This window comes from Micropterus salmoides, unplaced genomic scaffold (genome assembly GCF_014851395.1).
Source record: "Micropterus salmoides isolate LMB-PRFRI ecotype aquatic unplaced genomic scaffold, ASM1485139v1 Ms_hic_scaffold_1, whole genome shotgun sequence".
NCBI classification, from domain to species: Eukaryota; Metazoa; Chordata; class Actinopteri; order Centrarchiformes; family Centrarchidae; genus Micropterus; species Micropterus salmoides.
In genome coordinates this window covers 30,319,551-30,336,282 of record NW_024040040.1, presented here as the reverse complement: position 1 = coordinate 30,336,282, position 16,732 = coordinate 30,319,551, and the positions used below count along the sequence as shown (strand labels likewise).

General features: G+C 40.7%; 1 protein-coding gene across 1 annotated transcript in view; it reads left to right on the top strand.

Annotated features, from left to right (window-relative positions):
• kcnh2b (potassium voltage-gated channel, subfamily H (eag-related), member 2b) overlaps window positions 1-16,732 on the top strand; it is a 309,793-nt gene that overhangs the window by 42,407 nt on the left and 250,654 nt on the right. The window contains exon 2 of the mRNA XM_038723752.1: window positions 1,485-1,715. Within this exon, the coding sequence (XP_038579680.1) occupies window positions 1,485-1,715 (231 nt within the window). The remainder of the gene's footprint in view (window positions 1-1,484; window positions 1,716-16,732) is intronic.

Genomic DNA, 16,732 nt, shown 5'->3' with positions numbered 1-16,732 from the left:
TATGGGCACACGCACGGGCATTAAGGTGAGTTGCAGAAGAGAAGACTTCTGTTGATAATATTATACAGCTCAGGAAATAATAGTCCATCAATGTTTAAATCATATTCACAATCTGGTATACTCAAAAACATCTTTATTAAGTTTTTATGAATTCTTACTTATATTATTAGAAGGATTTATTGTGTTGCTTCAGATTTATTTTGAAAACGGACCTTTTGACAGCAGAAAGCTAAAATGCTTGAAAACAAGCACGAAAGTGACTAGCTTGTAAAAATGTCTTCCAAAAAGAAATATTTTTAATATTTTAATATTGTTTAGCATATGGCTGATAAGGCCACAAGGTTTGTGAATGTTTCATTTAATTTTGTTTTTGATTGATACTCAACTGCTTTCTTTGCATAGGTTTATTAGGTTTGAAAATGAGCTATTATAGCTGACTATAATGCAAAGGGATTCCGTCACCTTGAAAGAGTAATTAGCATTCCTTACTAACTGGACTTATAATAAAAATATTTTCTCTGAAAATATTCAATATAATTCTTATTTTACTGAGTTTTAAGGTACTTAATTAAATTGTCCCCAAGAAATATTGATTTCATAGACCTTTTTCCAAGCAGACATTTTGACTTGTCACAGCTGCTTCTAATAACTTTCCATTCCATGAAGGTGTCTCAGTAAGTTAGCTAACCCCGGAATTGGTTAGACTAATTGGAATGCTAACAATATTAATAGTACTGATGACACCTGCGATTTCCAGCTTTGAAAAGTCAAAATGCTATGAGAAAGGCGTTTCCCATCAATGTCAGGATATTTTCCATCACAGCATTGTCACATCATAATTTTCTATTTTAATACTGTATGATAAAGCTGTATTTCATACACACTTCTTTATACAACAAACATATGATTTACACTGACTACCTACATTTGTTGGCTTTCATGTTGATTGCAATTTAAACTGTTAGTATTCCGCTCTTCATAAGTTAAAAAGGCCTGCCTCTAGCAATATGGACATAAATGATCATTCTCATTAAGTTGCTATGTTTATTGTTAAGCACCAAATCACCAAAGCAAATGTATGTGTAAACTTACTTGGCAATAAATCTGATTCTGAACAGTAATTGATGACATGTAAATATGATGTTTGAGATTGTGTTAATTGACAACTACATTGTATTTTATTCACTGTAAAAGCTTTTGTGAGGGGGCAGCTGTGGCTCAGGTGATAGAGTGGCTGATCACAGGGTTGGTGGTTCAATCCCCACCTCCTCCTGTCCATGTGTTGAAGTGTCCTTGGGCAAGACACTGAATAACGGGTGCTCCCCAGCACAAGTGCATTCCTAATTGCCGGTCCCAAGCTAAGAAAAATGGGAGGGTTAATTTGTTCATTTGTTTCTCTGTCACACACTTTAGTACAATTAATTGGGTGTTGGTGTTGCTGTCTTGGTGAAAACTAAAGTAAATTTTTCTCATTCTATCCACAGGTCGTAAGTTCGTCATTGCCAATGCAAGAGTGGAGAACTGCGCCATCATCTTCTGCAATGATGGCTTCTGCCACATGTGTGGTTTCTCACGTGCTGAGATCATGCAGAAGCCATGCACGTGTAACTTCCTGTATGGACCCGATACCAAGCGACTGGCCATCGCTCAGATGGCTCAGGCCCTGCTGGGGTCAGAGGAGAGGAAAGTGGAGATCAACCTTTACCGCAAAGATGGTAGGGAAAAACGCTGTGTGTTAGAATGATTTGAGAGCTCTGTGTGTGTAGAAGTGGGAGTGGACACCTGTTTTTTGCCCTGTTCATTTGTACAGGAGATGAATATGGAGATGGTCATCTAGTGTGTAAAGATGGCACAGTGTCTGTACATGTTTGGGAGTTGTTATTTTTTCTTTTTTACATAAGTTAGATGTAACACTGATGTAGCAATAGAAATTTGGGGATGGACTATACCAAAAAGGAGGTCAGTGCGTGTATACTTTGGAGAAGGAAGTGGTGGTCGGGTTGTTTAAGAAAGATAAAGAAGTCGGGAGAGGATGCCATATTAGTTGTTGTGTTCGTGTGAGTTTGAATGCATTGGGTTGGAAAGAGGACTATGGAAGGTACTTGTGTGTGTATGTATTTGAGTGTGCTTGTATCTGAATTTTTTAGGCATTTAAATGGTTTTGTCACTATTAAATGTGCTTGTTTGTCAGTTGGCCTCAGTATCTGTTTGTGTGATGTATACAGAGTATTTGGCACCCACCTGCTTGTGTTTGTGTGAACTGTTATGTGTAAATGACCTGACTACTGTTTACTCTAGTAAAGTTTAGTCCACGTTCTGTTTGTGCATGTCTGGCCCTGACAGTATTGGAGTTATATTGCAAAACTACTAGCGTAACTACTCTGTCACACGACTTACAGCCGCTCACATCACGAGGTGGGTGCACTTAGTACTATCACAGTGTTCGCTGGTGTCGCATCAGCTGGGCAGAGTTGATTCGCAGCGAGTCGAAAACTTTCTCTTGCGGTGCCCCCTGACATTTTGTGTCTCTTCAGATTTCTTGATGTGATGAGCATGGAAGTGCAGAAAATGCAGTACATTTGGGAAGTTTCCAGATCGTATTAACAGAAGACTATATAAATGTGGTTACATTACAGATGAGTACACTCAAAAAACACTTTGAATTAGTGTCTGCACATTCATTTAAAACTCCCTTCAAAGTTAAAACACAACAGCTGTTTTGTAACATTTTCATGAAATTAATTTACCTTTAAAGTAAAATGAGGAAAGTACAGTAAATGGGGGAAGCCCTTGGCGAATCCTCTCCAATGGCGAGGCAGTATTTATGTCTACACACATGCCAGCTGGACCAGGACCAGGTAACAGGACACTGGTCACTGCAAGGATAGGCAGCTTCCATGGTGATAAAGAGCTACCATGGTGATAAAGTCAGCAACTCCATGGGCTACGGCCAAAGCTGCTGCTGGACATTTTCCACCTGTGGACCGATGCCAAGGAAAAGGAGGGAGGAGGAAAGGGCTTGAAACAAATTTAGGGGTGAAAAGAGGTCAAGATGACTAAGAGGAAAGACAAGAAAAAACTTTGAAAAGTGAGAAAAAATCAGCGGGTGAGTAATGGGAGAAACAGTGACTTTCAGAAAGTGTATATCTCACACAATCTGAAAGTGTTGCTGTGGTGTGAGAAAGCAAGTAAAAGAGAAAGGGGGGAACACAGAGAGATGGCGCCAGCTGTCTCCTCTCTATTGATACTTCTGACGGGTGCTTTGCCAATTCAACCCTCCCCTCTGCACATTTCACTTTCCACTGTTTATACTGGAGATGTGAACACACACACACCAGCAATCTGCTTTACAAAAGTACCTTATAAAAAGCTACAACCTTGTATATAGAGGTGTTGCCATTTCTGTACGACTGGCTATGTTAACAAGAGTCCACCGTTCTAACAACACATTGTTATAGGCTTTGGAAGCAACAACATTTAATGCCAGGGAAAAGTCTTGTGCCAGTGCGGGTTGATAGCTGTAATGTCATGATGCAAAAACTTGAGGACTCAAAGGCAGACTCGGAACAGTTCGAAGGGGTAACAAAGGGGTTTTATTGAAAGGTGCAACGGAGGACTGGGTGGTTGGTGCCAACAGGGCAGAATGAACAACACGGAGGAGGGGAGTTAGTCTAGGCAAGATGTGAGCAGAGCAGGGTGTGGCGTTCAGCAGGGTTCCCGGAGGTAGTGTGATCCTGGGCACAGAGAAAAACAGGTTAATCCAGGGAGAGACAGAAATTACAAGGAATCTTACTGGAGAAGATAGTTAGCCTTGACGCATGTACCACATGTGGTTAACTGACGATCTGGCGAAGAATGTGAGGAGGACCGGGGTTGAAATACTGCAGGAGCTTGATTAGTGTGAGGACCAGGTGCGCCGCTGGAGCCAGAGAGTGTAGCCACGCCCAGACAAACACAGACAGGGAGGACAGACAGAAAACACAGGGAAGGGGGGAACAAAAGAACACAAGGTAGTGGGGAGATTCTGTAGCACCACAACATGTAAAGCCTTTCGCCCAATGTCAGCTGGGATTGGCTCCAGCCCCCTGTACGTGGGATAAGCGGTTGACGATGGATGGATGGCCAGCAAAAATGTTTGGTAAACATGCAGACAGAGGTGCCACGTTGAAGATGTGTTAAAGCTGTAGCACCTGGTAGAGCGTGTACCCCATGTACAAGGCTGAGCCCTTACTGCAGCGGCTGGGGTTTCGAATATGACCTGTGGTGCTCCCCCCTCTCAATACTACCACTATCCACTTTTTCTATCCAATAAAGGCAAAATACCCCCCCCCCCCCCCCAAAAAAAAAAGATGTCAAAGCTAACTGTCCAATCCCACAAAATGATCACCCCTACACATCCATGAGCTGTTATGCCCGTTTACTTCATGGAGCCAGAGGCACTAACACCCCTTCTCAATCCCCATGTTTACCTGCCATCTGTTATAGACTATGTTGTTTGTCAAATACAGCGCAGTCAGTGCTACTGAAGCAGTCCTGGAGCTGCTCGGAAGCTCTCTCTGGCCACACATGCATGTCTAACCATTGGTTTGACCATGTTGCTGTCCCAGATGAGAGATAATGCTTTGAATCCAACGCTCACACATGGTGCGGGGTTTGACTCCATCCCTATGACTTGTTTCAGATCCCACAAACAGACAAAGCAGTGTCTGATTAGTTATAAGATATGTTTAGCAATTAAGACGTCTCCCTTTTTAGTGTTAATACTTTTGTTGGGGATCAACGTAGGGTCAGGTTTGGTTATTAGCTGGAGTTAGATATAAAAGAAATGATTCAGGTCAGCACGATAGTATCAGCAAGCTCTTGTTTTTTATTTAAATCATATTCAACTTAGTTCCACTCACTCCACAGTTTGAGAACCACATTCAGTTATATAGCGCCAATTCATAAGAGTTCTCATTGCACAGGTGGACAAGGAGTGAGAGAGAAGCAGCAAACACAATATCTACACAGAAATACAAAAACCGTAAAGGTGGTAGTGGTACAGACAGAAAAATTAATAGTACTAATAATGATACCAATATGTCACGTGTGGATACATGGTAAAAGAAATTAAAAGGGTAGGATATTACTAACAAAAAATAAGTTGCGAGGGCTCGCCGACAACGCCACCTAGGGAATGAGCCCTAGGACTCACAGACACACAGGTTCTTTAAAAATCGGGGTTGGAGCAGAGCAGAAACAAACCACAGAAGCTAATATAAATGTTAACAATTACAATTAAAAAAAAATGTTTATAAGTTTAAAACAGCCTAACTAAAACCCATGTGATGCCACAGATGAAACAAAAGCTAAATAAGAGAAATGTTCCGTGATTTGGCAGCTCCCGGCACGGCAAACAGTCCCTCTGGGGAATCCTCCGTCCCACGGCCCAGCAGCTCCACGGGTCGCAATCCGTTGCCGGCTTCCACACCTGTTGCTCATTTGGTCATTATGTCATCAGTGGAGGTGTGCGGTTTAAGATCAGTCCAGCCAGTAAGTAAAACTTTAAAAATACATGCATTAAAACACACCACATGCAATAAAAACACAAACAACACAAAAGGTAAAAAGGCACAGCACACAAATTAAAAAACACCAGAAGCATAATAATTCGCCTGCAATTTTCTGGCCCTGTCACAAATACTTATATTAATAATAATAGGACTAATAATAATAATTGTAGCAGCGGGTGTTGAGCAGGAACATGGGGGGAACAGGTGGCTAGCAACCACAGATCCAGACCCCACAGCACAGGAGTCAGAAACACCTGCAAAAAGTAATAGGAAGATAGAGGAGAGTGACGAGTAAGCCAAACTATGGGAAAGAGAAGAAGTCGAGTTAGTAACATGCATTAATGGGATGAGGTTGCATAGAGATGGAGAAGGAGAGGAGGAGAGAGGTGCTCAGTGCATCATCATTAATAAAATAAAAAATTGGTATACAAGTTCTACACATAAAGAAACTTCATTTTGCAGCTAGTTATAAAATCCTTTGTGTTTTGGTCAATAACTCATGAACTGTGAGGACAAATGCACTGCTCAAAAGAATTAAGGGAACACTTAACTATCACAGTATACGGTACAAGGTCCACAGGATTTTGGCCTTCTTAAGCTTCCTTAAGAAATACAGTCATTTTTGAGTTTTCTTCACCAGCATGGAGATGTGAGATGACCATGTCAGATTCTCTGTGATGCTGATTCCCAGTAACCTGAAACTGTTCACCGGCTCCACCTCAGCTCCACTGATGTAGACAGGAGTGTGTGTCTTTATCTCCTTCTTCCTGAAATCAGTGATCAGCTTCTTAGTTTTGCTGACGTTGAGCAGTAACATAAAGTCAATTAAACTTAAGAGATTTTAATCTGTCATGTTAGGAAGCCTACAATATGACTTCCAGTGGGCTACTGACTGCTGTTAGGTACCAGGATGAAATTCTCAGAGCAGTTGTCAGACCTTATGCTGGTGCACTGGTTCCTGGGTTCTTCCTGTTGCAGGACAATGCCCGACCTCATGTGGCCAGAGTGTGTAACCGGTTCCTGGATGATGAAGGCATTGATGCTAGTGACTGGCCCTCACATTCCTCAGACCTGAATCCAATTTAGAACCTCTGGGACATCATGTATTTGTGCATCCTACCAGCAAGTAGCACCACAGACTATCCAGGGGCTCACTGATGCCCTGATCCAGGTCCGGGAGGAGATCCCCCACGACACCATCCCCCGTCTCATCAGGAGCATGCCCAGATGTTGTTGGGAATGCATATAGGCACAGGGGGGCCATACACACTACTGAGTCACATGAGTTGCCACGATGAAAGTCAGGCAGGTTGGATCAGCCTGTGATTTAAATGTTTTTACTTTAATTTTCGGTGTGATTTTGAATCCAGCCCTCAGTCGGTTGGAGATTCTAGTTTCCATTGACCATTGTTACAACAAATTATACAATGTATAGTCAAGATTTTGAACTTTTAACTGTTTCGTTCATCAAGATCTGATGTGGGATTTAAGTGTTCCCTTAATTTTTTTGATTAGCGTATTCGGGTGACTCCTCCCTCCTGGGAGTGTGTTAATAGCACCACCATGTGGTTAGCTATGAAACACTTTTAACCGTCAACATTTAGACAAACACTGTCTTCGCATTATAATATCATTATAATATAACGCTGTGAAAATGCAATATATGTTTTGACAATTTTAAGATCTTAGAACAGAACCAGCAGAAGCAGCAACCACACGCAATGTCTTCAAAAAATGCAAAAATTCTAGTCAGTCTTTCATAAAATTTCAATGGCCTTCATCAAAAAGTTCCCACTTTTGTCTTGGAATTTTCTTATCATTACATTTACATTTACTCATTTGGCAGACGCTTTTATCCAAAGCGACTTACATTTGAGGAACAACATACAAGCATCAACAGAGCATCAACTACAGATCTACAACTGACAATACTCCTAGTGATACTCCTACTAATATTGAAGGGATGGCAGAGCCAGGCGGCGTTCATTGGAGGAGCGTAGTGGCCGAAAAGGAACGTAAGTTTGTATTATGGAGTTTAGGTAGATGGGTGCAGACCCAGTAGTCACTCTGCATGCAAGCATTAGTGACTTGTATTTGATTCTGGAGGCCACGGGGAGCCAGTGGAGGTCACTGAGTAATGGAGAGACATGAGAGCAAAGCGGCATGACCGAGAGACAGCAGCAACATGGTCTGAAAAGGACAGCTGGTCATCAATCATGACACCCAAGTTTCTCATCTCATCAGTCTTAGTGAGGTTTAGTTGAAGGTGGCAAGCCTTCATTCATGCAGATATGTCCGATAGACAGTCCATGATCCGCGCCGAGACAGTGGGATTGTCTGGCGGGAAGGATAGGTAGAGTTGCATGTCGTCTGCGTAGCAGTGGTAAGAGAAGCCGTGTGAGTGAATGATTGGCCCCAGTGAGGTGGTGTAAATTGAGAAGAGAAGGGGCCCAAGCACTGGCATTATCATCCTCTTACATCACAGGTCACACTTTTTGTACCTTTTTATTGTGGCTATATTAACTGCAACAATGTATCTCTGTTTCAAAGTCAGGAGGCAGCTGTGTCAACAATGCAATGTTGTGTCAGCAATGCAATTTATCTTAGCTGTATAAAAACTCAGTAGTCTCCCTCTTTTGTTTAGCACTCAAGTTAGTGCGTGTCCACGTCATACATGAGTTTCATTTCTTCAACAGCTGTGCTATACGAATACTTCTTGCATTGACACTGCCGTGAGCTTTGAACATGCAGTAAATCATTAATGCAGAACAGTTGGACATTCATTTTATATAATTCTAGGATATAGGGTTTGGGTAATCACATCACACCCTTGGCTTTAATCACAGGTTTTACTCTTACCAAAGCTGAATGTCTTTTTGGGAGTTTTGCAGTAAATTACATTATAGACCATCTGGTTACAGATGAAAGGTAAAGCATTAAAACATAAGGAATTTTCTGCCATATAACCTTGAAATCTTGAAAGAAATCACCACCCTATTGCAGATATAATCACTTGTTTTGCTAGCTTGTGTGACTGAACTGATAACACCACTAGGCATTATGAAAAGACTATCTTAAATGTGTTGTGGGTCTCGAGAACCAAGCGTGAGTGTCCACAACATTGCGCAATGAGCCCAGAGGAGCAGGCTGTCCTGTGTTACTGAGGGGACTCTTGATTGCCTAGCAGCAGTAGCTAAGCAAAGCACTTAGAGACCTGCATTCTCTCTGAAGAGGTTAGCACCCTGCGCCGATGACTGCTGTAGATGATCCCACCTCTTGCAAACAGCACATAATGCACACACACAAACATGACTGTGCTGTCAGATGTCGCCCACACAACAAGTTGCATTAGGTTTTTTAACTGGAGAAAGAGGCGTCCATTTTCAAATGCAGAGCTTTGTGTTTGTTTCAGCACATATGAACAAGATAATGACATGAACTTGCATTTAGGTATGTAAAAAGGAAATAGGACAGGGGAGATGGGAAGGAGAGAGAGAGAGATAGACAGCAAGTCAGACAGGGGTTTAGGTGACAAATAGGAAGCTGGATTTAGACCAACAGCTTCACCAATACATGATATGCACCTTAACAAACTCAGTATTACAATGTAAAGCCTAGTTTACACTACACGATTTTAAGCCGTATTAATTTTAATTTTAAGCCGTCGGGCTGTGATCGGGGGTAAATCTGCGATCGATCAGCATTTGCCAGTCGTTATGTGTGATCTACTCAACGACGCATCCCTGACACATTTCTGACACATCGCCGACGTCTGCCAAATATCTGGAGGAGTCGGCCGACTCGACATCCACATCCAGCCAATGAGAGCAGGCAGCTGGCAGAACAGGCAGCTACTTTTTCACTGCAAAAAACTTTTTACTCACCTCCAGCTCTCTCTGTAGCTCAGACAACCCCTGCTACCTGTGTGCTTATCATATTCTTTGACTTTATAATTGATAGCTTTATAATAACAAACAACAGCTGTTTCGTGTGTAGGTTCACGTAATTTCACATTTCATGTGTTTTCTTGACAAAACGTGGTTTGAAGACCAGTGTTGTGTGTGTGTGTGTGTGTGTGTGTGTGTGTGTGTGTGTGTGTGACCCTCTGTCACTGATCAGTCATGAAGTGTGAACGCCAAAATGACTTCAAGACTCCCATCACGAGATGGCAAGTTGTTCAGTCTGAACAGCACATCGATCTGCCGAACCTGAAAGTCATGTAGTCTGCATGAGCCAATAGAAAACCATCACTAATAGGTTCACTGGGACTGGAATATTTGTGTTAAGTATTACAAAACACTTCAGGGCAAGCTCGGTTCTAGACAACGTGGGACCCATGGCAAGATTTCCTTTTGGTGGCCCTCCTTGCTTTGCCTGAAACTGAGAACTATGAAATAAAATTATAAACTATACTGTTTACCTTTTTATATATATAATTAAAGCCATATTTAAATTAAGCATTCAGACTATTTGTGCAAGAATGATCAATAATTTTTTTCAATATTATTTTTCAATTGTATGACTGCTAGAGAGTTGTATAGTTTTACCGGCCAACATGCTGGTTGTCAAGAGTTGGATCACCCTCATTTTTCGTTGACAGTTTAGAAAGACTTGGGAGGATGTTGCTGAGACATCTGATTTAAGATCTGAGTGTAGAATTCTTGAATGCCGGCATGTTTAATACAAATGTGTGTTGTCTCTGTCATTACCATCTATAGTGTTCAAGGGTTTTTGAAGTTTCAGTGGACCCAAAGATTGCTATGGACCCGAGTACAGACTAGCTAGAGAGAGTAGATTAAGTGTACTTCTCTGTTTATTCTCTTTTCAAAATAATTGTAACTCAATTATTTGCTCAACCCCTCAGCCTGTTTTTATTTTCCATTTAACTCTTTTAACCCTGATTGTACACTGCACTGTAACTTTTATTATATTTTAATGTGTATTTTTTCAATTTCCCTATATTGCTTTTAAACTTTTTTGTATTTACCTGTTGCTTTTATGTTTTATATAAAGCACTTTGAATTACCTTGCTGTTGAAATGTGCTAAACAAATAAACTTGCCTTGCCTTGCCTAACACATTGTGCAATATCACAGGATTGTCATGATGTCCTCATACTTGCTAAATTGTAGATGCTTACGACTGTAGATCAATAAAATAATAAAAAATATTTTTTTAATTCAGTAGACCTATACTTTAATAGGTTGATGCAGGGGGTCTTGTCAGATATTTATTTAGCATTCATGCATGATGCCTGCTGGGTGTCATTCACATGGGTGCTGTGCTGTAATTTATCAATCAGGGAAAAAAATACATTAGGTGGGAATAAAAACAACAAAACATCAGAAGTGGTTGTTTAATAATGTGCGATGATAAGCACTGATTAAATGATGTTTGACAAACTAATGCAGTGCCAAATAGTTTGAAGACTGTTGTTTAATTACTTTGCCTGATTTTACAGGGCATTGCTAGAACAAGAAAATGTTCAGACAAAGACTGTGATGTGTGTAAATAATAAAAAATATAATTTAACTATAGCAAGTTTTGATTTTAAAGCCCCCCTCTAGTATATTTTGACATTTCTATGATATTTCATATTTTACTGAGTCATTCCCTTACAATGTTGATTACTCACATAGTTCGCCAAATATTTTTTGAGAAATAGCTTAATTTTGTGCTCAAAATTGCAAAAGTTGCTTAGTTGTTAAAACGTGTTGTGCATTGACTATAGTAATTCCATAAGTCATACGACATTGTCCAAGCTTGCGCAGGTGCACTGTCATGCCTCGTTAAAAAACTGTGTGCTGTGTACCCCCATTCTCTGTTTGAGAAAGAACATTAAGCAAAAACGGCAGTTAAAACTGGCTGGAGGGGGGCTTTAAGCTTTTTGGGTGTTGTCTATATTTGTGAAAACCCTGCATTTCAATTCTACTCTTTCAGTGTTACTATGTTGCTCTTGGATCCTGCGTATTGAGCACACCGTGTGGGTATTTGTGTATGTGTTGGTGTGTGTATCCCCCTCCAAATAATGAATCATGACAAGTCGAAGTGTGATAACACCGCGTTGTGTGTCCGCCTCATTAGTCACCTAATGTGCTGTACCAGGCTGCTCTGCATGCTTGCGTATGTGTACAAACACACTGATACACACAGCAAAGGACCAAGACTCAGTAGAACCATTGCACCATCCAAATCAATGTGGGCATCTACAATCACACATGCTCTAGGTCAGGCCTATTCAACTGCTGGCCCACAAGGATAAATTCTATTTACAAATAAATAAAATTTCAAACCTGAAGCACCTGCAAAACCTGAGCATTTGCATCACTGTTTGCAGATTGCCCTCACTTTATATGAACCGGCCTTCTCTTCTATTGCCCAGTGAAAGAAGGGCACTCTCTGTCATTTGTAGCCTATAGGCGTGTAGGCTAGGCCAAGCTGTGTTTTTTGATTCATGAGATTTATTTTCTTTCTTACAAGGTAGTTTATTTATCATTATACAACAGGTTGTATAACAAAAAAAAAGTTTGTAGTCCCTTCATGCTAAACACACAAACGTTAGCAGATGATTAACTGTGTATTAAAATACGGTAACATATAAAATAAATAACATAAAAGCAATACATGCAGTTATTTATATACATATATACATAAACAAATACACCCCAAACATTCTGCAGTGCATTTTTTGAGTTTGAGTTTAGGGAGAATGTAAACAGCAGCAACAAAATTATAAAATGGATTCATCTTTACAATAAAAAGGCTGACCTTTGTCCATCTTGTCTGTGTTTGAGCACCAAGTATCATCAATGGAGCCAGCCTCCTCCCATCTTGCTGGAGTCTTGCACTGACAGCTCAGAACATAGTCTGCTCGCTGAGTGCTTGATCTGGGATGTTGATGAGCAGGGTCTCTGGTTTCCATTACTTGGCCCACATGAATCCCATTTTGTCCAGACTGTACCTTTAGTAGCAGCCTTAAGTCCAAGCTGGGCCAACATGGCTCCTATCCCAGCTCTCTTTCCTCTCCTCTGAGCGATCACTGCACCCGCCATGGTACCTGGTCCTGTTGATCTGGCTGTTGGATCATCTAAGGTCCGCTGCTTTTTAATCTGAAACCCCATCTTCCTTTACCAGTGACTGTATTTCTGTCATAAAACTTGTGTTTCAGCAATAAAGCCGGAAAAAACTGATGAAAAAATAAAGTGTAGTGAAGGTTGTTGGAGCTAGGAGCGCACGAGCCCCTTGTAGTGCAGCCATGAAGTCACTAAAACCATAAAGAGAAAGCCCACCCATCTGTTCTCGCCTTTCCACTGCCACAGCCGTTGCTACATGAGGTAATCCACATTGACGTTGAAGTTAACTTGATTCCAAAGATCGTAATACTTCACATAATGATTTCACGCCTGCAGAAGAAAGATTCGGATTCCACCGTTTTGAAAAAGAGTATGACCACTGTGCCCCTCTCTCTCTCCACTTTGCTGCTTTCCTCTGCTGCTGTCCTGAGGATCAGCTGAGCCATTGAACCCGCTAATAGCACCGTACCCCAGATATCATAAGGACTGGAGCCTGTGAGGACTCCTCTGGATTAGCTACCTAAACAAAAGTCGCTTTCACACCGCGTTGTTTTTCTGGGAATATTATGGCAATATACCGGCTCACTGCGCTGTATGAAATAGCCAGAGCTGGAAAGGGGGGTCCAATCTGATCCGCCACTGAGCCAGGAACATTGGTAGTAACAGAGATGGAAGGATGTCTGTGTGAAAAGCCACAGCCGGCGTGTCAGACTTTATGGTCTTTTTCTATGCCGCTGGTTCCCGAAAGCCAGATTGCTATGTGAAAGCGCACAAGCTTGAAGGATTATGCCCCAAATGTGGGTTTGTATGAATGAATGAATGAATGAATGCGGCATCTTGGGCAGATATTCTTTCCGTGTTTATTGCGGGATCTCTGTATGAAAGCAGCTAATATTACCTGTTACCTAAATATCTGTGCTCTATCAAGGTCAAAGCAAAGGACCACTGCTGCTGAACACTAGTTCGATGTAGAGTTCCTGTGTGATAAAGTATTAGGTAGTTTGTCTTGTGGCAACCAGGGTCCTATGTACCTTTCTTCTGTGCCTTCTCTCTCTCTCTCTCTCTCTCTCTCGCTCTACTAAACTACCACACACATCTACAGGCCTTAGGCACATCCACACACATCCACATCTGGAACCCACAGAGAGCTGGTAGCCTAATGCAGTTGTGCTCTATGCCATCTTGGTGAGGACAGGTAGAGTGAGACCTCTATTTGTTTAAGTTTCGCCATTTGTTTTTTTATCATCGCATGAAGAGCCACCCACCTGGAGGTGTCTACCTTGCTCGCCCCCTCTATCTATCCCCTCAGCACACACACACACACCTACATCACATGGTTGATGACTGTTGTATACTTTTATTGAAGTAGATAATATTAGTTTAAGCTGTTGATTATTGATCTGTGCTAAAGTTAATTAAACCCTATTGTTTAATATTAATAACTTTATTATTATTGTAATATTGCAAGTTGCATGTTATCTATAAAGGTCCACTCTGTAAGGTTTTTTAACCCTTACATTCTGGATATATTTTCTTATATAATTGAAAATTATGAAAAAAATTTTTGTTTGTTTGTTTGTTTGGGAACTGATTGTAAAGGAGATTCATTTTCCTGCTACTGTTGACATCACTCATACGCGTAGGAGCCATTATGCATGGGGGACATGTCCCCCCCCACATTTCAAAATCTATCTTTTGTCCCCCTCACTATTCTCCGGCGATTTCGGGGTTGGCTCATAGCCGAGGCGGTTTACTATGAGTGAGTCAATCAATCACACTCTCCACATTAGACATAAGTAAACGGTTGAAACGCGGACAAAAATCATGTAAGTTTATTGGCAAGGCAAGTTTATTTGTATAGCATATTCCAACAACAAGGTAATTCAAAGTGCTTTACATAAAACATAAAAGCAACAGGGAAATATATATATATATAAAAAAAGTTTAAAAGCAGCATAGGGAAATTGAATAAAAATACACATTAAAATATAATAAAAGTTACAGTGCAGTGTACAATCAGGGTTAAAAGAGTTAAATGGAAAATAAAAACAGGCTGAGGGGTTGAGCAAATAATTGCGTTATTATCAATCTTTTTGAAAAGAGAATAAACAGAGAAGTACACTTAATCTACTCTCTCTAGCTAGTCTGTACTTGGGTCCATAGCAATCTTTGGCTCCACTGAAACTCCAAAAACCCTCGGACACTACAGAGAAACCAGGACATGTCTGTCCGCAGGCCACTTTGATCCACTTATACTCTGGACCGACTTGCATGTTTTGCAGGTGGACAGAGGTTCCTGCAAATCACTCAGGCGTGAGATTTAAGACCACTTCCTTCACTCTGTTCAATCTCACTCTCATTATCTTTTCACTCAATTACCTACACATTTCTCACCGTGTAAATATTTAATTAAAAGCAATGGTAAAAAGCTAAAAACAAAGAAAAAGAAAACAGGACAGTAAAAGTTACAGTGCAGTGTAAGTTATAAGTACTACTAGTTAAAGGCAATGGTAAAAAGAAAAATCAGAACTGGAGTAATGTGATCCACCTTTTTGGTCTTAGTGAGGACTCGAGCTGCAGCTGTCTGATGGATTTCTTAGGGAGCCCTATAAGGACACTGTTACAGTAGTCGAGTCGACTGAAGATAAATGCATGGATATTTTTTTTTTTACAGATTGAAGTCGAGCACTGACTTCCAATCGTTCCTCCCTGGCTCCAAAAACAGTAACTTCAGTTTTATCTTTGTTTAATTGGAGAACATTTTGGCACATCCAATCGTTGACCTGCTTAATACAGTTACTCAGCACTTGTATGGGATCATAGTCCCCTGGTGAAATGGTTATGTAAATCTGTGTGTCATCTGCATAATTATGGTAACATATATTGTTGTTTTTCATCTGAGTCAGTGGAAGCATGTAAATGTTAAAAGAGGCCCCAGAATGGAGCCTCGGGGGACTCCATATGTCATTTTTTGTCAGCTCAGATGTGATTACCTATAGACACAAAGTAGTCCCTGTCCTTTAAGTAGGATTCAAACCAGTTTAGTACTGTGCCAGAAAGTCCAATCCAGTTTTCAAGTCTGTCTAGTAATATGTTGTGGTCGACTATGTCGAATGCAGCACTGAGATCCAATAATACTAAGACTGAAATTCTTCCACTGTCAGTGTTTAAATGGATGTCATTGAAGACCTTAACAAGAAAGAAAACCTGACTGGAAGACTTCAAAACAGTTATTTAGTGCCAAGAAAGCACTTTTTCAATGATTTTACTTAAAAATGGGCCTGTAACTGCTCATTAGTGACCTGTCTAGATTGCTCTTTTTTAAGAGTGGCTTAATGACTGCAGTTTTCAGGGCCTGTGGGAAAAAACCTGAGAGGAGAGACATGTTGACAATTTGTAGTAGATCTGTGGCCATGCATTTAGACACATTTAAGAAAAAACCTGTTGGCAGAATATCAAGGCAGCATTTCAGATGTTGTATTATGTCCTCCAGGTTTTTAAGGTTAATAGAATCAAATTGTCCCATGCTATATGAATTGTTTTTAAGTGGACACAGGGACAAGACATATCCTGTTACTGACATGGAGGCACTGATTGCTTGTCTAATTGTTTGAATTTTGTATGTGAAGTAGGAGGCAAATTCATTGCAGGCCCTGGTGGATAGAAGTCAGAGGTCAGAGGCTACAGACACAGGAGGGTTGGTTAGCCTGTCGACAGTAGCAAACAGGGCACGTGCATTATTAGTGTTTTTGGTGATGATGTCAGAGAAGAAGGACTGCCTTGCATTTGTAGGCCGTTAGAAAACATGTCACACAACGCAAAGGTGGTGCTGAAAAGTTAAGCGAGAAGACAGGAGCAGCAAAGTGCCTCAATATTATAGACTTTTCTTTTATATTTTATTTATAGCCTAGGCCTACCTGAAGACAGCAGTCACAAGTAATGCAAATTTGCACAATAAATAAATAAAGTAAAATAATAAATTAAGTCATTGGCACCTTTTCACTTTCCATTTTTATAACTGTACTTTTACTCCTTTAGCCTACTCCAGTATTTTCTTTGGGCCAGTGATCTACTTTTAATTTCGCTACATTTTCCATTCATACCTTCA